The 23,607-nt window shown below is 41.3% G+C and overlaps 2 protein-coding genes across 11 annotated transcripts in view; both read right to left on the bottom strand.

The window, feature by feature from the left end:
• Positions 1-1,097: 1,097 nt before the first annotated feature.
• Positions 1,098-4,149, bottom strand: tmem170a (transmembrane protein 170A). Its single transcript, XM_061677182.1, has 3 exons — positions 3,631-4,149; positions 1,421-1,591; positions 1,098-1,312 (listed from the first exon to the last, which is right to left on the bottom strand). The coding sequence occupies exons 1-3, from the start codon at positions 3,740-3,742 to the stop codon at positions 1,182-1,184; spliced, it is 414 nt and encodes a 137-aa protein (XP_061533166.1). The 5' UTR covers positions 3,743-4,149; the 3' UTR covers positions 1,098-1,181.
• The window catches only part of ppp6r3 (protein phosphatase 6, regulatory subunit 3), a 68,628-nt gene continuing 46,569 nt past the window's right edge, over positions 1,549-23,607 (bottom strand). The window contains exons 18-25 of one of the 10 annotated variants that reach the window (XM_061677170.1): positions 20,133-20,263; positions 17,172-17,287; positions 13,328-13,409; positions 13,128-13,225; positions 12,838-13,033; positions 12,351-12,368; positions 10,036-10,110; positions 6,795-7,782 (exon numbers count right to left, since the gene is read on the bottom strand). In XM_061677170.1, coding sequence (XP_061533154.1) covers positions 7,731-7,782; positions 10,036-10,110; positions 12,351-12,368; positions 12,838-13,033; positions 13,128-13,225; positions 13,328-13,409; positions 17,172-17,287; positions 20,133-20,263 — 768 coding nt within the window. In that variant the 3' untranslated portion in view covers positions 6,795-7,730. Of the gene's footprint in view, positions 1,592-6,794; positions 7,783-8,288; positions 9,789-10,035; positions 10,111-12,350; positions 13,034-13,127; positions 13,226-13,327; positions 13,410-17,171; positions 17,288-20,132; positions 20,264-23,607 lie in introns of those variants that run through there. The other 9 variants (XM_061677173.1, XM_061677171.1, XM_061677172.1 and 6 more) reach the window with 9 other exon arrangements.

Raw genomic sequence — 23,607 nt, 5'->3', positions numbered from 1 at the left:
CATTAAAGTTCAGTAACATAGTAGGCCTAGGTGTTCATCAAAAAATGAGGCAGAGGTTTTATTCCTGAAAAAAAAAAAGTGTATTTATTGTTGTATGCCACTGCAACATGCATAGTTTCTAAATTAACAATGCACATAAATATAGGGGGAAGAACTAAAATATAACTGAGCTATGCTTCAAAATGGACTATACTTGGGGGGGGGGAATCATTTAAATAAAAAAAAAAATTAAATAAAAAAAAAACAGCCTGTATTCAAAGCTACAAGCTACATTTAAATGTTTGATTGCTTTGCATGTTTTAAATGTACATTTTTGTATTTAACAGTGATTCTTTCTCGTTCCACCAGATTGCCCATGTACCACACTTTGAGAACCACTGATCTATAGCCACGGTACATGGGCTTCTCTTGTACGCTTTTCTACCCTCAAGGTACTCAAAGCACGTTTTACACCTCTTTCACCATGATTTGATGGTATACAGTATGCAGTATTTACATTTACATTCTCCAGCTACTCTTTGAGTAGTTTCAGTCTACGAAAAGTAACTTTAGCAGTCCAACTGGTCAAGTCTGCTTTATTTACCACTCGTATAACTGTGCTGCTGCATGACATTTGAAAGGCTACATTGTAGCTAAGCATATTTCACACAATGAGTTTAAAAAAAAAAAAAGAAAAAAAGAAAAAGACAACCATATTGATGACTAAACCAAAATGAACATGGCAACACTACCTGAGAGAATTGGTTTCAGTATCAAGACCATAACTGCTGCTAAGATGAAGTTCTGCTGATAGAGGGCAGCCTGCTACTCTCAGATCATACAGGAAAGTGGTTAAATTCTTTTTTTAATACGCTCCTAAATCGTAAATATTGATCTGTAACCCTGAGTTTTCCCCTCCAACATACAAGCAACTTGTGCACTTATTTTCTGCTTCATAAAGGTCTGTTGGGAATAAAACGGGTTTCAAATCCCTCTCTTGAATGTAGATTTCAAAGACCAAAATGAGCGCTTTGCGGCCAACCGGACCCTATTATGTAGTTCAGCTCTTACACTTGATATTTTTTTAACTGGAGTTTGCAATCTACATCACACATCCGAGGCCTTACGCGTCTCAATTGGTCCAAGCCACTGCAAGTTGCGACTCGTAACGAGGCCGGCCCGGCCAGGGAGCGGCGGCGCTGCTAAAGGGTGGCAAGCACTCGCAGGAAGGAAATAACAAGGATCAAGAAGGACTGCCCCACACCAAAAACTAAAGCCTCCAGAGAGATCATCCTCTTCCCCGCTGCCTTGTAAACTCCTGCTATGGCTGCACCTACAACAAACACAAAGGGAAATGTTATTAAATGTCATCTTTTTTTGCCTCAAATTGTCGCACATAAAGCATTCATGAAGTCAAAACAGAGTCACAAAGGCAGCCTACTGGTGAGGACTCCTCCACCCACGGGTCCGACGATGCCCATTAAGAGGATGGCAATGGGCATCAATCGGGCCATTTTGTGCTGCCGAAGTGCAACGAACGATAGTAGAGATGCAGGTAGGTGGAAGATCAGAGAGGAGACTGCTGCCCATAGAAAAACTCCATACCACATTTCTGGGGAGAAAAAAAAAAAATATATATATATATATATATATATATTTACACACACACACACATATATTCACATATAATATATATAAATATATACCGTATTTTCACAACCATAAGGCGCACTTAAAAGTCTTTAATTTCTCCAAAATGGACGGGGCGCCTTGTGTGTCCACCGAGTTCCAAAATCTGTAAATGTTGTTGTGTGACTTTGATGAGCGCTCCGCTTGACTGACTGGGAGCATTTCCTGCAGACACGCTGCTTATATAGAGGAAGGCGGACGTGACTGAGGACAGCATGCGGACGTTGAAGGGGGGAGGGTGCGCGTGAAGGAGGACGCTAAAGCCACGCCCCCAGTAGGTATATAGCGCCGGTAGGTGGTTTGTGCAAAACAACATTGGTTTGGCCCAGGACCCCCGAAAACGGCACCTACGAAGAGAGACGCTTACGAAGCACAGTTTAAACTGCAAGCTGTCAGTTACGCGGAGGAACGTGGGAATCGCGCAGCCGCGAGAGAATTCAAGATCAACGAATCCGCGGTTCGCAAGTGGAGGGAGCGGGAAAACGAGTCAAGAAGACGAAGCCGAGTTTCCGCGGAAACAAGGCGAGGTGGAGCAAAGAACAGAAGCGTCTCTACAGTCACCATTCGACTGAGGGAAATAACGCTTGCAGAAGAAATGAAAATCGACCATTTTCAAGGAGGTTCGTCTTGGTGCTTTCGTTTTATGAAACGGCCGCGTCTATCCATCCGGGCAAGGACTACCGTGGCACAGCGACTTCCGGCGTATTACAAGGAAAAGCTGGCCATCTTCCGCTCCTACTGCAGTAAAAAAAAAAAAAAAAGATTGCCGACAAACGCATCCGGCCCAACCACATCACCGACATGGACCACGTGCCGCTCACTTTCGACATCCCGGTGAACCGCGCCGTGGCGTGCTTAGCGTATATTTTAGCGTGCACGCATGCTATCGTCGTACGTCTTATCCGACTGCATCTTTTCATGTCGCGTGAGAACAAACTGTAATCTTTCCGTAAGTGATTGAAAGACAGACACAGCTGCCGATGTCGATCGCTTTACTGAAGAAACGGGGAGGAAACTGATGCAATACACACCTTCATTCACGAGCTGCCGACCGTCACAACTAAGGCAGAGTAACGCGCAATACGCAGACTGGCTAACGGTCAGCTACTTTACAGCCTGCGCGATCCTGAGCCAACAACAGCGTCACTTATAGGTTCGCACATTCAAAGGCATTGATACTGCAGTTTGATTTAAACGAGTCAAGGATTATAGTTCAACGAGTTCAAGTTACTGTATCATGGGGTTTGCTAACAAATAAATGATTGCAATATCTCTGCCATTATTTACTACATCTGACGAATTGAAATTTTGTTATAGATTTTAGTAGACTTTACACCGATCTGATCGGTCTGATCAGTATCGGCCGATGTCAGTGAACAAGTCCTTTAAATTGACACATTGCTCCATCTTGTTATCGTTTTTTCGTGAATGCGTAAAGCCTAGATTCGAGCAAGAATCGTGGAAGCTGACGAAACGATTTCTTTCGTGGGCCACATAAAATGATGCGGCGGGCCGAACGCGGCTCCTCGACCTTGACTTTTACACCCGTGGTGTAGAATGTGACGACGGCGACAAATATAATACCTGCACATGCATATTTTGTATCAGTCTTATATGCACGAAGATTTAAAATACGTCTGAATAATACAATCAATCGTCACTATTTTTTCCATTTTCGTCTGTCGTGGTGGCCTATGGAACGTGAGCCACTCTTGAGCGATTAGAAATACAAAATCAAAATTTAAAAAAAATCACTGGAAATAGCAAACCTACCTACGCACTTTCGTTTTAGAAACTGTATAGGAGCAAGCACAGTGTCTTTTTGTGCACGCCCCACAAACGCGAATAAACCGGCGTGGACATAAACAACGAAAGTCAATCCAAAATCTGTCTTTTTCCATCAGGCTACAACAGGTAAGTGACGTTCGGTACACACCAACAATGGAAACACGACGAACCGACCTGAGAAATCAGCAAGAGAAGTGTCGTTGTATCGGTGGGTGCCATTTTTTCTCGGCACTAAATTCATACTAAGTATTTGCTGCAAAATGTCACTTTGGCTGTATTGGTCCATATTTCACGATGAGCTGGTTGGAAGCCCGTGTTGTTGTTTTTTCCCTCTACTTAGACCGCTTCTTCTTCTTCGTCGGCGGCGGCTTCCGTGCGTGCTCTTCTTCGCGTTGACGGTGGTTGGAAAGCAACTTTTGGTGAATACTACCGCCATCATGTGTTGGGGCTGTGAATTGCGGAATACGCTCACTGGTTGCATATACTGAATGCCGTACAATTCGTAGTCTGCTCCTACCCCAAAAAAATTTTGGGGGGTTTTAAATTTTCTGTATGACGTTTTTTGACCTAAGATAATGATGTAATGCTATGGAGCATTTTCAATGCATTAAATATCTGACAGCAAATTAATTCCATACTCAGTTTTCCCTTTCCTCTACATCAGGAGTTGGCTCAACTTTCGTACCCAATAAATATTTGAGCATTTGATTTTTTTTTTTTTTTTTAGGACATATGGAGAGGTCATTTGTGATTCGTGTATTAAGTAAAACATTCATATGAATGCAAAACTGTTCATTCAAATAAATCATTCACAATTTGAATTTAGTCATGAAAAAAATAATGAAATGTTTTATTAAAAGAAGAAGAATCTGTATTTCTCTTGAACACGTGCACACGAATGTTTCCCCCTGTGCATTTGACCAATCACAGCAGTGGACACAGCGAACACACACTTGTTAGTGACCCACAGTGGAGCAGGAGGCCGGGGAGCAGTTGGGGGTGTGTGGTCTTTTGCCACATCCTCTCATGGTGATGGGTTTCTTTTTTTTTTTTTTCTTCCCTTCTTCCTTCCGGTTAGTGTCTCGAAACAGGATCCCCATGATGGCAGGCGACAATCTTAACTCTGTCAAATTATTGTTTTTTTCCCCCCTAACTTTATTTTTTGTACAGCGGTGCCTTGAGATACAATTTTAATCCGTTCCATGACCACACTTGTAACCCTTAAAAAAACAACAGAAATGTTTGTTTTTAAATAAAGAAAAAAAAAAAAAACCACACTATAATATACAATATTAATGTAATTAGCACCACGGTGACCGACTGGTTAGATGGTCTGCCTCCCAGTTCTGAGGACCGGGGTTCGAATCCCGGCCCCGCCTGTGTGGAGCTTGCATGTTCTCCCCGTGCCTGCGTGGCTTTTACTCCGGTTTCCTCCCACATCCCAAAGACATGCGTGCTAGGTTGATTGAAGACTCTAATTTGCCCATAGGTGTGAACGGTTGTTTGTTTATATGTGCCCTGTGATTGGCTGGCGAACAGTTCGCTCTCGCCCAGAGTCAGCTGCAATAGGCTTCAACATGCCTGCGACCCTAGTGAGGAAAAGCGGCACAGTCGATGATGGAATTCAATAGAATGTGAATGAATCAAACAGTTTGGGCTCCAATTCAATGGACATTGTGCTGTTCCTTGTGGTGTACTACTGACGTAGATATACTGTACATGTAGACATCTCAGCTCCTCAGTATTGCAGTAATATTAGTTGTTCTTTGCAGAGGATAAAGAATATATGCCTGGCAGCATTCTGTAGTTGTGCAACTCTCTGTCCGAACAACCGCCTGTATCTTGAAAAACGTCCAAGTCTGGTCACTCGTATCTCAAGGCGCCACTATAGTCATTCAACTAATTATTTCATGAGAACAAAATATTGACATTTGATTTGACCAATTTTAGAACCAAAAAAAATCATCTCAACGACTGCAACAAATATCGAATTGTGTCCGTTGCTGTACCGTATTTCTAAGAGTGGTTCTAATGGTTGTTTTTATGGATGAACTGGAGTGAAAATATTACTGCCATTTATGGTCTCACCTCTTTCTACTCTGCAATGTAGTGTCAAAAACATTCCCATCATTTGCCCAGTGTAAAGAGAGACTCTGGCACTGATTCATTCCTTTGAATCGTTGAGCGCTTAATTCTTTAACTACAAATGATGCTCCGACTTCATCGTGAGTCCTTTTGAGGCGTCAGTGCACAGTTGCTAGAAAAAGTAGGAAAACCCGATGGAATTGCTTGGAAATGTCACAAATTGGTCATAAAATGTGATCCGAGAGTCAACAATAGAGTTACCTTGAACCAATACCACTATGTAAACATTCTTAGTGCAAGGAGGAAAAACTGTGCGCGCCTTATGACATATGTCAGAGCTGAGTCAGCCAACCTGGACTCCAATCAATGTGACATTATTGGAGGTTTTGATTAAATGTGCCCACCCCTATAAAAACACCCACCAGTTTAGACTTTGCAATTGTAAGAAGCACGTAGACGTGAAGAGGCCAAACAACAACAGAAAGCTTCAGCAGACAAAATTGCTTGCCTTTTGGAGTCGAGAGTCCTGACTTCAACCCAATTGAGATGTATGTATGTAGTGGTGCTCGATTTGACAATACACGGCTTCCCTCCAATACAATGCAGTCACCCTACACACTTTCCAGAAAAAAAAAAACCCACAACACGTTTCCATGCGTACAGTACGCACAAAATTTTACTCCGGGCCCAATTTGGTCAGGGCCATCGGCCCTGCAACAGAGTATATTATTGTAAGTCACTGTAACATTACGCAGACTTGAATATGAACACTTTTTTTTTTTTTTTTAAAAGTTATAAAACGTATACATACTGCAGCTACGAGCTATTATTACTGATGTTTGATTGTATTGCATGTTTTAAATGTAAATTTTGTTTCCATTCAAGTCAGTGATTCTTTTGTGTACCGCTAGACTCAGCCTGCGTACCGCTCGTGGTACTCGTACCACAGTTTGAGAATCACTTGTTTATAGTACTACCATGACCAATAACCAAACAACAAATGGCATCTGTTCATTTCCTTGCAAGTGAGCAAACATAAATTCAGCACAGAATCAATTCATTATTCCCCCGACTGTACATGTATAAAGTTAACTTCAATAAAGACGAATCTGTTTCTTCCGTGGTAATCTAATAAAAATACATTTCACTGTTTGTCTCGTGTGGTACATTTGAATTTTCTTTGTTTTTCGTGCATTTCCACAGCTAATTTGGACCTTTTTCGAATGCTCAAGGGGGGGGGGGGGGGGGGGGGGGTCATCAAGGAGACCCGTTATGACGACGTGGACAACGTCAAAACGGCGAGCTGCGCGGGATCTCAGAAGACTCATTCCAGAATTGCATTAAGGTGTGGCAGTGAAGGCGGGGAAAGCGCATGAGACCCCAAAGGTGCTACTTGGCCGTCCAGCCACGTTCTCAAATGTTGAGGTACAAAGATCTCAATACGTGCATTCTCGTAAGACCAATCAGACTTCTGATTGATTAGCCAAGTTTCGAAAGGTAGCGATAGAGATGCATTATTCTCATAGTAATGGCAGATCAACTACACTGACATGATGAACCACCTCTGCGCAACATCCATCCATCCATATTCTGGAGCACTTCTCACGCGGGTCGCCGGGCGTGCTGGAGTCTATCCCAGCCATCTTCAGGCGAGAGGCGAGGTACACCCAGAACTGGACGCCAGTCAATCGCAGGGCACATAGAAACAAATAATTCGCACTCACATTCAAACCTACGGGCAACGGAAACAAACAAACAAACAAATAATAATACATTTTTCTCTTTTTTTTTGCCTCATTCTCATTTCCTGAAAACTGGAGAAACAGCATAGTAGCAGAATAATTTAGGCGCTGCATGAATTTAACAGCACAGCGGAAGACACATTAGCAGTTTGTGCCATGTTTACTTAATTTGGTGAATTCCCCTCATCACTCTGATTACATTTTAGAAAATATTTTATTCATACAATCGTCTTTTCAACCATAGTGACATTCCTAAATAAATCTGTATGAGAAGATGTCAGTTGCAGATCAAAACGACACGACACCGTTGGCATTCATCTGAGCTGATGGCAATGTTGCCGATTCTGTCAAAGAAAGTTGCACGAGGCCGGTGGCCTTTGCAAATTCGTCAGGAGAATCTTCTCAATGGTGGATTATGCTGGTTTTAAAACTGAGAATACACAATCCTCATGCTGGTCCATTTACTGCTGGATCTGAGGACATGGCACTCTGGTCCAGTCTGGGTAGATGAGGGGGGGAAGACAAAAAAAAAAAACATATTTTAAAGGTCCCATATTTTGGCTATTTAAAACTCAATAGAGTTACTCGCTAACATGGACGCAGTATGAAAGTGTCAATTTCATTAAAAAAAAACACCTTGGTTTTGTCATACGAGTGTCCAGAAAAGGCCCCCCTGACAGCTACTTCTGTTTGACCCAGTTTTGTATCCGCTTTGTCCATATTTGGCTTGTGAGAGCACACGTTTGTTATGTTGACAGCACTGGCTCAGAAAGCAGAGAGGTAGGCAGAGATCTTTGCTAGTGACGTAGATAAGCTCGAGAAATTCGAATGACCTGATTTCACGCCTCTCGGCAGAAAAATGTCAGGAACTCAGGAATGTGTGGACGATTTTAATTCATAAATCACGTGCTTGCTTTACTCTAACCCTCACACTCAAATTATGTAAGGTGGGTAGCGAATATGCAGGATAGGTTTAAAAAAAAATAAAAAAAATAAAAAAATAAAAAATCAGGAGAAAGGAAGAAAGCAAGGTAGGTTGGAACATTTTTGAAAAAATCATTTTAACACAAAGTACACTTTGTGTATGCACATTGGCTCACATAGAGTATTTTGTAGTATAATATACCATGGACAATATTGATTTTGAAATGAAACATTTTCAAAGAAATCTATCGGCGTCTCATTTATGTTATATGGGGTACTTGTTTGTTATATATTGAAGATGATTCATATTGGTACATGGAAATTAATCAAAATAGTTATACTATGCTAGTCATATTTGTACAATGACTGCACATTGAGAGGTACAGTATCAGATTATACAACAAACTAAGGTACAGTACCTACTTGGTCCGGTATGCAGCAGTACAGTAATCCCTCGTTTATCCAGGGGGTTACGTCACAGGAACCGCGCACCCCAGATGTTAATTGACGAAGTAGCGAGCAATTTTTACATTTTACTATTTATATAAATTGAACAATTTCACTTATGCAATTCAATAATAGTTACTGACACTTTAGTGAGGCGCTGGTGCTACACCGAACAAAAATATAACACTTTTGTTTTTGCTCCCATTTTTCGTGAGCTGGTCTCAAAGATCTAAAACTTTTTCTTCATCCACGAAAGGCCCACTCCCCTCAAATATTGTTCACAAATCTGTCGAAATCTGTGTTAGGGAGCATTTCTCCTTTGTCGAGATAATCCATCCCCACCTCAGAGGTGTGGCACATCGAGATGCTGGCACAACAATCGGCCTCAGGATCTCATCACGGCATCTCTCTGTGCATTCAAAATGCACCTGTGTTCATTGCCCCTAACATACCATAACCCCATCGCCACCATGGGCCACTCGATCCACAACGTTGACATCCGCACACCGCTCACCCACACGGCGCCACACACCCGCTCTCTGCCATCTGCCTTGAACACTGAAAACCGGGATTCCCCCGTGAAGAGAACACCTCTCCAACGTGCCAGACGCGACGACGACGAACTGCAGTCAGGTCGCGACGCCGACGAGGACGACGAGCATGCAGATGAGCTTCCCTGAGATGGTTTCTGACAGTTGGTGCAGGAATTCTTTGGTTATGCAAAACCGCTTGTTGCAGCAGCTGTGAGGTGGGATGGATTATCTCGACAAAGGACAAATGCTCACTGACAGAGATTTAGACAGATTTGTGAACAATACTTGAGGGAAATGGCCTTTTGTGTATGGAGAAAAGGTTTTTAGATCTAGGGAGCAAAAATAAAAGTGTTGCGTTTTTAGCGTATTGGTCCACCTGACGTCACCATCCACACACATCCAAAAAATAGGTGTGCTCTGCTTGAATGAACAGCAACCCATGCAGAGACAGTGTTGATGGGCGATTTCCTGCATTAACCATTAGGCGCTGTGCTTTTACACTGATGGCTCCAGTTGTGTAGGCAGGACAAACCCCTCCCCCTTTTCTGTGCCGCTTTTCCTCACTCGGGTCGCGGGCGTGCCGGAGCCTAAACGCAGCTATCTTCGGGCGAGAGATCAGTGCTGTCACATAATCGAACAGCCATTAATAACTGTGACAGAGATGTAACATGTGAGTAACTGCACTATCCTGATCAATAAAATAAAATGAAAACAAATCCACCGAATCCGCAATAAATCAACTGCGATTTTTGCGAGGGATTACTGTAAAACAAAGCTGAGAACATTTGGTATCAATCAGTTTACTGACACAGTCAGGAACAAATGGAATGAAGTGCAATCGGACTTACTTGGCATCATCTATGCTTGACATTTCCTCTTGAGTGCCATTGGGGAATTCCAATGTGTACTTGCACTTCTCACTGCTTACAAGAGGAGAGACACAGTCATTGCAAAACCCAAAGTATGTTGCAACTCACATTAACCGATATCAACACAATGCAAGATGCAGTCCATGTATTTACACAAAACCATTTTTAAAAAAATAAATAAATAAAAAATGTTTATTGGACAACAATTACACAATAAGTAAATCGTAATGTAAAAATGTAGAAACTTTACACAGCATTGATGATAAAAGATACATCTATTTTAATGTCTAGATCCAATTAAAGAAACCCAGATTGAGGCCAAATTATGGTAATTAAGAATTTCCTTGACACGTATTTAGTTGCATTGTAAACCATAAATTGATAACCAAAATATTGTACAAACAGTATAAAAGGGTAACTGTCGTAAAAATCTGCAATATGGTGGGACCGCGAAGCAAGAACTGTGACATCGCGGAGGATTACTGTATCTGTATTCCTTGATCAAAAATTGCAGGGAATCATTGTTCCAGGCCTGGAACTCATTGCGGGACTCACAGTCTCAAGTGGTATAATCAGCAGGGATTTAAATTACGAACATGACGTCGCACTTTCATGGCAAAGTCAATTTACGCGTCCTAAATATTATCTTTTCTAAACTTTATAGAAAACTGTAGTTTTCTATAACTTTTCAAGGTCCTGGAAAATGCATTTCAATTTCCATAACAATTCCAGGTTTGTTGTCTGTTGCTCAAAGGGTTATAACACGGTGACTATTGATGCTATTCTCTAGCCCATCTATGGCATTTTACATTGTGCGCTAGAATTAAGGGAGCACAAGTTGTGTCGTTCTTTTAAGTACGCCATGTGTTTTATTTTTAGTTTGACTGTAAATTTTAATTGGGAGTAGCATTAAAAAGCTTGAAGACAGTTTTTTTTTTTTTTAAAGAATTGTTTAATAAATTGCCCGCAGGTGTGCATGTGAGTGCGAATGGCTGTTTCTTTATATGTGCCCTGTGATTGGCTGGCAACCAGTTCTCGCCCGAAGATAGATGGGATAGGCTCCAGCACGCCCACGAACCTCGTGAGGATAAGCGGTACAGCAAATGGATGGATGGATGTTTACTATCTGCCTAACTGCTGCTTGTCGTATCGTGAGTTGAGTTCACTGTGACCGTACAATGCTCAAACCTCAAATTTTAGCTCTCATTTCAAAGAAAGAAATCATCTGCATAACCTCTTGTGTCTCAAAAAACACGCAAGTCGGGTCACTCGTATCTCAGAGAACGACTGCGCAATAAAAGCAAAAACTAGACAATTAGTCTACACATTCACTTGGGATTATAAATTGGGATTATAATTAAATGCCCGACACTAGTCAGAGAAACTGAGAAATCCTGGGGCAGTGTTAACGCTAGAACTCCCAGGATTTTCAGATCCCCTCAGCCCTAGTAGGGCTACGTCAAATGATGATTTGACTAATAGACTAAGACTAATAACATGATCACTGATAATTAGCTGTCTGTCATTTGTAAATGTTGCACCCTGCCCAAATAATGGCCCACTGGAATGTGCTTCAGTGTGAGGTATTCTCTGGACATAGTTTCTTCCCCCACTTTTTTAAATGACAATCTTACATGGGAAAATGTAGAAGCACAAATCTCACAAAACAAGATCACATTTGTTCCCATTTCTTCTTCTGTTTAGCAGGCAGGAAAGGGGCAAAACTATTCCCCTGCTTATTCCTCCTACTGTTTAGTAGGTGAACACAGAGGTGCAAAATGGTTTCAACTGCTCGACAGTACCAACATTTCAAATTTTTCATGACATTTCAAGAGCTCAAGTCTTCAACAACCAAGAAGATTCCAACTACTACAGATTACCATGACCTGGATAACTGAGAATCTACACAGACGACATCTAATAGTTTTCTTTGAACATGACACTGCCTCATTTAAAAATTTTTTTTTTTTTTTTTTTTTTTTTTAAGTTCACCAGTCCCCTCCTGTAGAAAAGCAACCCCCAACAAACCAGCGTTTTACTTAATGTTTCAGCTGGTGATCTGAAGCGTCCCCCTTTTTGCTCCAAACATAACCATTATCGTTTTGACCAAAGAATTCATATTAAATGTATTTCTGAATATTTTATACAAACTTTCAAATTAAACCCAAATGAAAAACACTTCTGATCACATCACATGCAAAACAGATAATGAAAAAATATGAACAATATCAAAATATGGACAGAAATGTTTGAGGTTAATGGCTGCAGGCTGAAATTTGATTGGTGGTACATACCGATATGATTTCAACACTCTGACGAAGACCACACCGACAGTGCACAGCAAGGGAGAGAGGAAGGGAAGCTTACGTTGCAAGTGTCAATAGGTTTATAATAAAAATGTTAATTACTAAAATAGTGTGTAATGCGGGATGAACAAGGGCACAGTGAGAGAACGACCAAATATATAAGGATAGAGAAGTCACGAAAGACATTGCTTAACCTCTGTAAGAGGTAGCTGAAGTTGATATCATATAGGTTACGGTAAGTATAATTTTCATTAAATACAGTAAAAACAACTCAAAACATGTCTTGATTGCTTGTCATCCAATACATTACAATGATGAATTCTTTCCTTGGCTAATTTAATATCTCTAACAAGAGAGAGCAATCAAAAAACAATCCCAATCATTAACCTTCACTGCACCATATTGCTGAAAAAAGATTTTGACTAGCATGTCTAATAAAAAGCATGGGCTTTAACTCGTGTTATGTGTGGCTAACCTCTTGAAGACAGCTGTCTCCGTCTTTGCATCAACAGTGAGGCTGAAAGTCTCTTTTATGGAGCCATTAACGACTGTATCTGTAATACTGCGTTGCACATTGCAGGTAGTTTCATCCGCCATTTTAGATCTTGCACAACTCTTAGAAGTGACAGAGGAGGAAGAAGAAATACCAGGACTCAACCAGCCATGACTTTCTATTTAAAAAAAAAAAAAAAAAAAAAAAAAAAAAGAGATAGCAAAGGTTGTCAATAGGACTGCGTTAGAATGATTTCAATCCATTGATCTCACCCTCTGAATATAATGGTCCAATGACGCCCAGCGGATCCAGCTTCTCTATGTTGGTTTCCATAGCAACGGGAGAGTTGCACATTAGTGGGTCATTGGGGCTAAATGAGAATGTTTTTAATCAGAAGCACCTATTTAATATGCAAAGCTTTGTGACGGGGGACAAATGGTTCCAGACAGAAAAAATAATCAATATTTACTACCTGGTGGGGGAGAAGTTGGAGAAATCAGCCCAGCCTGTCTCAGAGTTGGAATTTGGAGCACAATAGTTGCTCCATGCTGTGTCTATGGGAGAAAAGGAGAGAGGAAAAAGCACACAAAAAACAGCCGGCTTAATGAGGCTGTTGGGTGGTGGAATACAAGAGTCCACGAAAATGTCATTGAAACTGGCTGTGCACATTGGGTTGAAATTAATAATATTATAGTTTATTTGACAAGGGACTGCATCTACCGTATTTTGAGAGCTGTTGAAAAGTGGACAAGGTTCACTGATCGTTTTCGATCAGGTGGACTTCTCTTCTCAAGAAAACTGAGACAATGCGGTATATGAACTTGGCCGGGTTCCTTGGTTTGTGATGGTCAAGGATGTTGACGAGGGGTGGGCAATCAATTTTCCAAAGGGGGCCACGTAATAACCTGCAATGGTTGTCAAAGGTCGCACTGACACGCTAACCTCAAATCCATCCAATCACTGTGATCAATTTTCATTCAATGGACACATGGGCATAGTGCAGCCGGCGGGCCACATCCAGCCCGTCCACGGTCTCTTACCGCCCCTCGCAGCCTTTATGAAGTCAAAATAAAATGATGTGCACAGTCCAGGGCTTTTCTCTGGTAATGATTTCCAGTCCAGTCCAAACTAAGAACGACTAATATGTGTTAGTGATTTGTACAGTTGTACGTCCTATATGAGGGACGAGACAACGCACGGCCCAATTTGTTAACCCACTTGAAAAAAATCATGGACATGGTAGATGTTTTTAGTAAATATTTATTAAATAGTGATGTAACAAAGTGTAAATAAGTCATTTTAATGTGGCTAATATTAAAATGTTTATTTCCCAATTATAAAAAACATATACCGCAGCTACACAAGTAGCAGCTTATTAAAACAATACAATTTATTGCTTTAAAAAACACATTCAATTTATATTTATCATAACTGAGGTATGTTGGTGCGGCCCTCTACAACTGTTTCAGTTTCTCACATGACCTCTTTGAAAAATGTCTTGCGTGAGTAAATTTGATTGTTTTCATAAAAAGCTATGTTTGTTGATATGGTATTGTTATCATTAATATATAAAAATGTAAAAAAAAAAAAAAAAACAGACAGTCATTGAAATGACATACATACACATGACCATCATTAGAACTGGGAGACATGGAAAAACATCTTTCACGATATGGGTCATTTTATATCACAATAACAATATACCATGATATAGTACATTTTCAACTATTCTCTGAAAAAATATACAACAGTATGACTGCTTACTTTTTCTCACTTTATTTCAAAGTGACAAACAGACCTGTCACAAATAAGAAATGTATCCATTCGTGAATAATAATCATAATAATAATCGAATAATCAAGTATTTGGATGAAATATATTTTTACTGGTTTAAAGAGCAATTTTGAATACACGAGAAAATATATTTCTCTTAATAATGAACAACCAATTGGTTGGTATTTTGGTATTTTCTTAAAGTCACATTGAGCATACACAGCAAACTAATTTGTTTACATTTGTGTTTGTCTACATTTGCAGTGAGGCAATTCCAAACACAAATAAAAAAAATAAAATATAGAGAGATTTTAGTTTAAGCTCGGCATTTCATGTGAGTATATATTAAAAAAAAAGCATTAATTAAAAAAAAAAAAAAAGGCACAAAGGCACCATTATGTTGCACAACTTCACTGCAGCAACTAGCCTTTTAGCATGCGACATAAAATAATCTCTTGGCTGTGCGTTTATGAACTTGGACAGCTGACTAGCAATAAGACAAATACTCAACACTCCTAGAAGCTTTGGAAGTCTTCAAACTAAAATGAAGATATCTACATTGGAGCACGTCAGACACCAGTGGTCCTCATATTTTGTTCTCTACTACACAGCGTTGTCCTTAAACCCTGTATAACTTTAACTAGCATCCGTTTCTCCAAGCTAACAGCTGTTGAGTCAGTCAAGCGCATGAAAACAAGCGCACATTTAAAATAAATTGAAATAAATGTATATATGTACACATAAATATCATGCCCTCTGTGTCTCTAATGCGACTATTAAAGTTTTTTATTTAATAATAATATATTAAACTTATATCGCACTTCTCAAGACACTCAAAGAGGCTTTATACCAATCAGATGGCAGTAAGGTGGGTGAGCAGGAAGCACGGGTGGCAACGACGCTGCCCACCGCGGTGGTTCGCAGACGTGTCTTGCCGCCGGCGGGAGCCTGTGTGGATGTAGAGGGGACGGGGTAGCACATGTGCGGTAGCCGAGTTCGCCACACTGTTGTTCACGAGTCGTGACCAAAGCCAGGTGTTCAAGAGCTTGCTGAGAGAGAGATAGGTAGGTAGGTGATAACTTAGCTTAAGTTTTTTTTTTTTTTTTTTAAGAGCAATCGGGGGAGAAGAACCTTGGTGAGCAAGGTAAAGAAGAACCCAAAGATCACTGTGGCTGAGCTCCAGAGATGCAGTCGGGAGGTGGGAGAAAGTTCTAGAAAATCAACCATCACTGCAGCCCTCCACCAGATGGGGCTTTACGGCAGAGTGGCCCGACGGAAGCTTCTCAGTGCAAGACACATGAAAGCCCGTTTGAGTTTGGCCTTAATTCTAAGCGGTGTACGTGAAGAAAACCAGGCACTGCTCATCACCTGTCCAATACAGTCCCAACAGTGAAGGTTGGTGGTGGCAGCAACATGCTGTGGGGTGTTTTTCAGCTGCAGGGACAGGACGACCGGTTGCATTCGAAGGAAAGATGATTGCGGCCAAGTACAGGGATATCCTGGACCAAAACCTTCTCCAGAGTGCTCAGGACCTCAGACTGGACCGAAGGTTCACCTTTCAACAAGACAATGACCCTAAGCGCACAGCTAAAATAACGAAGGAGTGGCTTCAGAACAACTCCGTGACTATTCTTGAATGGCCCAGCCAGAGCCCTGACTTAAACCCAATCGAGCACATCTGGAGAGACCTAAAAATGACTGTCCACCGACGTTCACCATCCAACCTGACAGAACTGGAGAGGATCTGCAAGGAGGAATGGCGGAGGATCCCCAAATCCAGGTGTGAAAAACTTCACTACATCATTCCCAAAAAGACTCATGGCTGTATTAGCTCAAAAGGGTGCTTCTACTAAATACTGAGCAAAGGGTCTGAATACTTATGGCTGTGTGATATTTCAGTCTTTCTTCTTCAATAAATCTGCAAAAGTTTCAACAATTCTCTTAAGTCCTCTAACCAACTTTGCCAGGTTTCACAACCTTCTCTTAAGACATGCTAGTACCAAACACAATCATTTCCCCCCCCCCCCCCCCCCCCCCCCAACTACAGTACATGACTCAAAATGTAGCCACTTGCAGATCACATGATAATACACTGGCCATATTTATTACAGTGCTTAACTATTGAGCAAAACTATCCCCTAAATAATATGACAAGCACCCTCAATGAAGTCATGTTATAGTGACGCACATACTGTAGTCGCCACCAATGTAACAAACTGGCCACAAATTCAACGGTAGTCATATTAATGAACAGAAACCTTAGCCCTCTACAGGGCATTTCATTATGTTAGAAAGATACATTAACATTAATTAAGTTTGGAAAAAAAATGAAATTTTTTTTAACTGTGTGGTGTTGTGTGTAGAATTTGAGGGTGGGGGAATTAAATTTCATCAATTTTAGAACAAAATGTGAAAAAGTGAAGTGCTGCGAATATTTTGCAGATGCACTGTATATCTTTTCAAGCAAAAAAAAAAAAAAAAAGAGTATATATATCTAAAATGATACCAATTGCCAAAAAGTACAAGCGATGAAGTTCACCAACCTGTTTCAACTTCCATAATGTCTTCAGTGCTGGGATTCGACGCTTCAAATGTATCTTTCTTGGAATCCTCTTCCTCCGAGTCAGTGCTGTCCTCGCTGTCTGTGCTCCCTGCACTCCTAAGGTGTAAACGCGTATTAGAGCAGTCAGGATGGTTACAGTTTCCTGCGCAGACGTTAACACTGCAAAAATGTCACCTCACAAAAACAAACTCAAAGATGCTGCAGTGAAAGCCTTGGAAAAACATAAAAGAAGAATGCAAAGGTTTGCTGATGTCAATGGGTCACAGGTTTGATACAGTTAATGCAAGCAAAGGATTTGCAACTAAATATTATGGGCTCTATTATCCTGACTAGTGCAAATCCGGCACAGTGCGTGGCATCACTCTAGGAGAGGGCAGGTTACATCGGCTTGTTGGAATCTCGCAGATGCACGCAGCTGGCGTATTTAACAAAAGGGGCTGGGCTGTCTGCGCCGGTGGCAATTAACACAGCCGACTTTATTTTTTTAATTAATTAATTAAGTACATCTGATGAGCTCATTTCTAATTTTATCCAATCTGATCACTCAACATCTTCATTTGCTCTGCTTTCCTGTTGTCTCTTCAGTGCCACTGTCTCTAATCCGTACATCATGGCTAGCTTCACCACTGTTTTATAAACTTTGCCCTTCATCCTCGCAGAGACTCTTCTGTCACATAACACACCGGACACCTTCCTCCACCTGTTCCAACCTGCTTGGACCCGTTTCTTCACTTTCTGACCACACTCGCCATTGCTCTGGACGGTTGACCCCAAGTATTTAAAGTCCTCCACCCTCGCTAACTCTTCCCCCTCCATCCGTCCCATTCATGCACATATATTCTCTTACTCCGGCTAATCTTCATTCCTCTGCTTTCCAGTGGATGCCTCCACCTTTCTAAACGTTCTTCCAGCTGCTCCCCGGTTTCACTGCAGATCACGTCATCATCTGCGAACATCATGGTCCATGGGGATTCCAGTCTTACTTCATCTGTCAGCCTATCCATCACTACTGCAAACAGTTAGGGGCTTGGAGCTGATTTCTGTTGCAGTCCCACCTCCACCGCAAACTCCTCTGTCACACCTACCACTGTTCTGCTGCCCTCATACATCTCCTGTACTATTATAACATAATTCTCTGCTACTCCAGACTTCCACATCCAGTACCATAGTTCCTCTCTGGGTACCCTGTCTTAGGCCTTATCGAGATCTACAAAGACACAATTTAGCTCCTTCTGACCTTCTCTGTACTTCTCCATTAACACCCTCAAGGCAAATAATGGAACTGTGGAACTCTTTGTAGGCTTGAAACCATACTGTTGCTCGCAAATACTCACTTCTGTCCTGAGTCTAGCCACCACTACCCGTTCCCATAACTTCACAGAGGAATACATTTTATGAGCCACACTATCATTCCCACAGCTCTGCACATCACCCTTGTTTTTAAAAACGGGCACCAGTACATGTTTCCTCCATTCCTCAGGCATTTTCTCACCCGCTAGAATTCTGTTGAACAAGCTGGTCAAAAACTCCACAGCCACCTCTCCTTGATGCTTCCATACCTCCACAGATATGTCATCAGGACCAACTGCCTTTCCATTTTTCGTCCTCTTTAATGCCTTTCTACCTTCCCCCTTACTAATCATTGCTACTTCCTGGTCTACCACACACTCCTCAAAATATTCTTTCCACTTATCCAGCTCACTACTGGCACCAGGCAACACATTTACATCTCTATCCTTAATGCCCCTAACCTGCTGCACATCCTTGCCATCTTTATCCCTCTGCCTGGCCAACCTGTATAGATCCTTTTCTCCTTCTTTAGTATTCAATCTGGCATACAGTACATGTCATCCTATGCCTCTTGTTTGGCCTTTGCCACCTCTATCTTTGCCCATCTTTTCTCCATGTATTCTTGTCTCCTCTCCTCGGTCCTCTCAGTGTCCCACTTCTTCTTAGCTAACCTCTTTCCTTGTATGATTTCCTGTAAGTTAAAGGTTCAACCACTAAGTCTCCTTCTCCCCTTTCCTGCCACACCAAGTACTCTCCTGCCTGTCTCTCTGATCATCTTGGCTGTAGTCGTCCTGTCCTCTGGAAGCTCCTACTGCCCACCGAGCACCTGTGTCCTTCTTGAAAAGCTGCACAACACTTTCTTTTTCAGCTTCCACCACATGGGTATCTGCTCTGCCTTTTTCTTCTTAATCCCTCCACACACCAGTCATCCTACCCACCCAAATTCTATGTTGTCTAGCTATACCGCCGCTCTTGTAGTCACCCTATGTCCCTGCCTCTTCTGGAAGAAAGTGTTCACTCCAGCCATTTCCACCCCTTTGTCAAAGTTTACCACCATCTGTCCCTCCAACTTCCATTCCAGGAGGCCAAACTTATCTTCTTCATCACCCGTTTCTTTCACCAACATGTCCAATACAATCACACCATCATAATCAATAATCTCGATCATATACCCGCTCTCTGTCTGGGATGCTCAGAAGTACATTGTCTAGCTCCTTCCAGAATTTCTCTTTCACCTCTAGCTTACATCCTACCTGTGGGGCATAGCCATTAATTACATTATACATAACACCCTCAATTTCACGTTTCAGCCTCATCACTTGATCTGACACTCTTTTCACCTCCAAGACATTCTTAAATAACATTTCCTTTGAAATAACCCGTACTCCATTTCACTTCCCATCTACACCATCGGAAAATAATTTGAACCCTGCCCCTAAGCTAAGGAATATTGTAATATTCTAGTAGTCTGATTACTCTCCCGGGGAAAGTAACGCGTTACTCAAGATGGGACAATTTTGGAGTAACGCGTTACAAAGTAACAAACGCGTTACAAGCAATCACTGGTGATCGGTTACGTGACAATAACACAAAACAGCATTGGATTTGCGGTAGCTGTTCCCATGTCAAAATCCATGCATATTTATCTGACCTGGGGCGCCTCTGTGCCTCTGGTGCAAAGGTGACATCTTTTTCATCCCAGATATCCTCATCATCTGAACCAGCATCCTCAAACTGCTGGATTTTCTCCCTACAGCGTGCTTCAAACATTGCTACTTTCACCTGGGGAAATACACATTGGGATCATATAGTGAGAGAAACATTTTACACCAATCGTGTGTGTACTAACAAGCTGAATGACATACAACTCTAAAACCTGCTAGCAGAGCTATCTAAAAGGTGATCAATACAGTTACATATATATATATATATATTTTAAGAATTTGCAGTCTCTTTATTTAAAAAAAATAAAACTAACATCACTCCAACCACTCTGGGTGCCACTGAAGTTGAGGAATTGTTTGCAAACAGTATAGTTAATTTAATGTTTTTCTATTTTTATTTTAATATTTTTAATATCCTCAACAATAATGAAGTATATTCATCCGTCCATCCAAAACAGTAATCAAATATTCTTTGTTTATTTTAAATACAAATACATTTTTTCCCTTTGTTTTTACATGAATATGCACTTTTTTTTAATAGAATGGAGGAAATAATTATTTTAACCCTCACTGATTTTCTAAGTTCACCCACTGACAAAGACATGACCAGTCTATAATTTTAATGGTAGGTTATTGTTAACAGTGAGAGACAGAATATCAAAAAGAAAACGCAGAAAATCACCAAAAAAAAAGATAAACATGTATTGACATTTCATTGACAAATAACTATTTGATCCCCTCCCAACAATAAAGAATTCTGGCTCGCACAGACGAGTTCCTCACACTTTAAGAAAGTACTCCTAAGCTAAACCCGTTAGCTGTATGAAAGACACCTATCTCAACTTGTCATCTGTATAAAAACACCTGTCCACAGAATCAATCAATCAGACACCAACCTCTTCATCATGCGCAACACCAAAAAAGGACATTTAAGTACATCAGGGACAAGATTGTAACAAGGCTGAAATGGGCTGCAAGTCCATTGGAAAGAGGCTGGGTGAGGAGACAACTGTTGGTGCAATCATTACAAAATAGAAGAAACAAAATGACTGTCAATCTCCCTTGGCTCCTCGCAACATTTCACCTCGTGGGGTATCAGTTCTAATGAGAAAGGTTAGGCATCAGCCTTGAACTACACGGGACGAGATTGTTAATGATCTCAAGGCAGCTGGGACCAAAGTCGCCAAGAAAAATATTGGTAACATACAACCCCGTAATGGAATAAAATTAAAATGCCTCTAATGTCCCCCTGCTCAAGGAGGCACAGGTACAGGCCCGTTTGAAGTTTGCCAATGATTGGGAGAAGGTATGACCAAAATCAAGCTGTTTGGAGGAAGAGGAATTCAGACTATGACCCTAAGAACACCCTCCCCACCTTCAAGCATGGAAGTGGAAGGAGGATGCTTTGGGGGGTTTCTCTGTAAAGGGTACAGGTCAACTTCACCGCATCGAGGGAAATATTGATGGAGCCTTGTACCGTGAAATCCTGGGTGACAACCTCCTTCTCTCAGGCCGAAAACTTCAAATGGGTCGTGGATGGGGCTTCCAGCACGACGATGGTTGAAGAAAGAGCACATTAAGGTCATGGAGTGGCCTAGCCAGTCTCCAGACCTACATCACATTGAAAATCTGTGGAGGGAGCTGACGCTTCGAGTTGCTAAGGCACAGCCTCAAGCCTAAAGGATTTAGAGTTCCTCCCGAGATGTGCGCAAACCTGATGATCAACTACAAGACACGTCTGACCTTTGCACTGGCCAACAAGGGGTTCTTCATCAAGTCCCAAGTAATGTTTTGATAGGGTGTCAAATACTTATTTCCCTCAATGAATTGCAAAATAATTGATCTTGAATGTGATTTTCTACATTTTCTTTTTGATATTATATCACTCCCTGTTAAAATATCCCTACCATTAAAATTATAGACTGTTCATGTCTTTGTCAGTGGGTACACTTACAAACTCAGTGAGGGAATCAAATAATAATTTCCTCCACTGTATTATTGAACTACCACATGACAGAAACGAGGACCATAGAGCATATATAGAGGATATATGTACTTGGTGAAATGGATCATTTTAAAATTTCTGTCAACTTACAAAAGCAATTCATTCATACAGTTGAGTCCAGTAGAAGTCGGACAGAGACTGATATTTTATGACTTTGCCGCCACCACAATGGATTCGAAATGAAACAACCATGATGTGAATGAAATGTAGACTTTACTATAGGGTTGGGTATTGTTGAGAACCTCACAATTCAAATCCAAATTGACCTTCAAGGTCAGATTTAAAAGTTGAAGGCACTGGCTTCATGCCACTGCTGCTTGATTGGTCACCGTTTTGTTGTTGTTTGGTCAAATGCAGTTCCATAGAACATGAATTACACGTAAAGCACCCCAGCCACTGGCCATGAGGTGGACCGATTCATGCGATTCGCTAAATCGGTATTGAATTAGGAGAGGGAATAGAAGTATTGTGATGCCATATATCCCACCCACCCCAATTTACGATTTTCGTCTGACAGCCAATTTATTCATTACAGACATTTTTAAGGGCTATTTGGTAAATTGACTCACAAAGGGTTAATAAAAGCCAGGTGCAGCCCATTCCCAAGTGTCGATTAAAGACAAATGGTTAGCACATCTGTCTCAAAGTTCTGAGGACCCGGGTTCAAATCCGGACTCGCCTGTGTGAAGTTTGCATGTTCTCCCCGTGCCTGCGTGGGTCTTCTCCGAGAACTCCGCGTTCCAAAAACATGCATGGTGGGTTAACTGAAAGCTCGAATTGCCCGTAGGTGTGAATGTGAGTGCGAATGGTTGCTTGTTGACATGTGCCCTGCGATTGGCTGGCGACCTGCCTCTTGCCCATAGTCAGCTGGGATAGGCTCCAGCACGCCCACGACGCTAGTGAGGATAAGCGGTATGGAAAATGAATGAATGCATGAAGCAGGTAAACGCTCTGAGTTGATACAAGGTATTAATTTGGCGATTTACACATTTTACTGGAGTTACCAATAAGAAGTCCAAGGAGATCTTATTCTCAATGTCATTGTATGCCTTAATTATGCAGAAAAAAAATCACAGACCTAGAGGGGGGTAAGAATACGTATTATAGGAATAAAAGCTTAAGTGCGGCCAAATCAACAATACACTAAAAAAAAAATGTTAAAAAAAAAACAAAAACAAAAAAAAAACAGTAAAAGACCTGGAAAACCACTTAAGATGTACATTTGCAACTTCAACAGACTCTAGAGCAGGAGTGTGGAACTCATTTTCGTTTGCAGGCCACATTCACCCCAACCTGACCTCAAGTGGGCCGGACCAGTATACTCATGGCCTAATAAGCTAAATAACAATGTTAGGATATGCCTCCTTCAGGCACATGTCTTAGATACAACCCCAATTCCCAGGAAGTTGGGACGTTGTGTTAAACATCAATAAAAACAGAATATAATGATTGCAACA

Source organism: Phycodurus eques, chromosome 5, assembly GCF_024500275.1.
Source record: "Phycodurus eques isolate BA_2022a chromosome 5, UOR_Pequ_1.1, whole genome shotgun sequence".
Lineage (NCBI taxonomy): Eukaryota > Metazoa > Chordata > Actinopteri > Syngnathiformes > Syngnathidae > Phycodurus > Phycodurus eques.
Note: the sequence above shows the minus strand (reverse complement) of the source record. Positions and strands in the feature narration are given on the sequence as shown.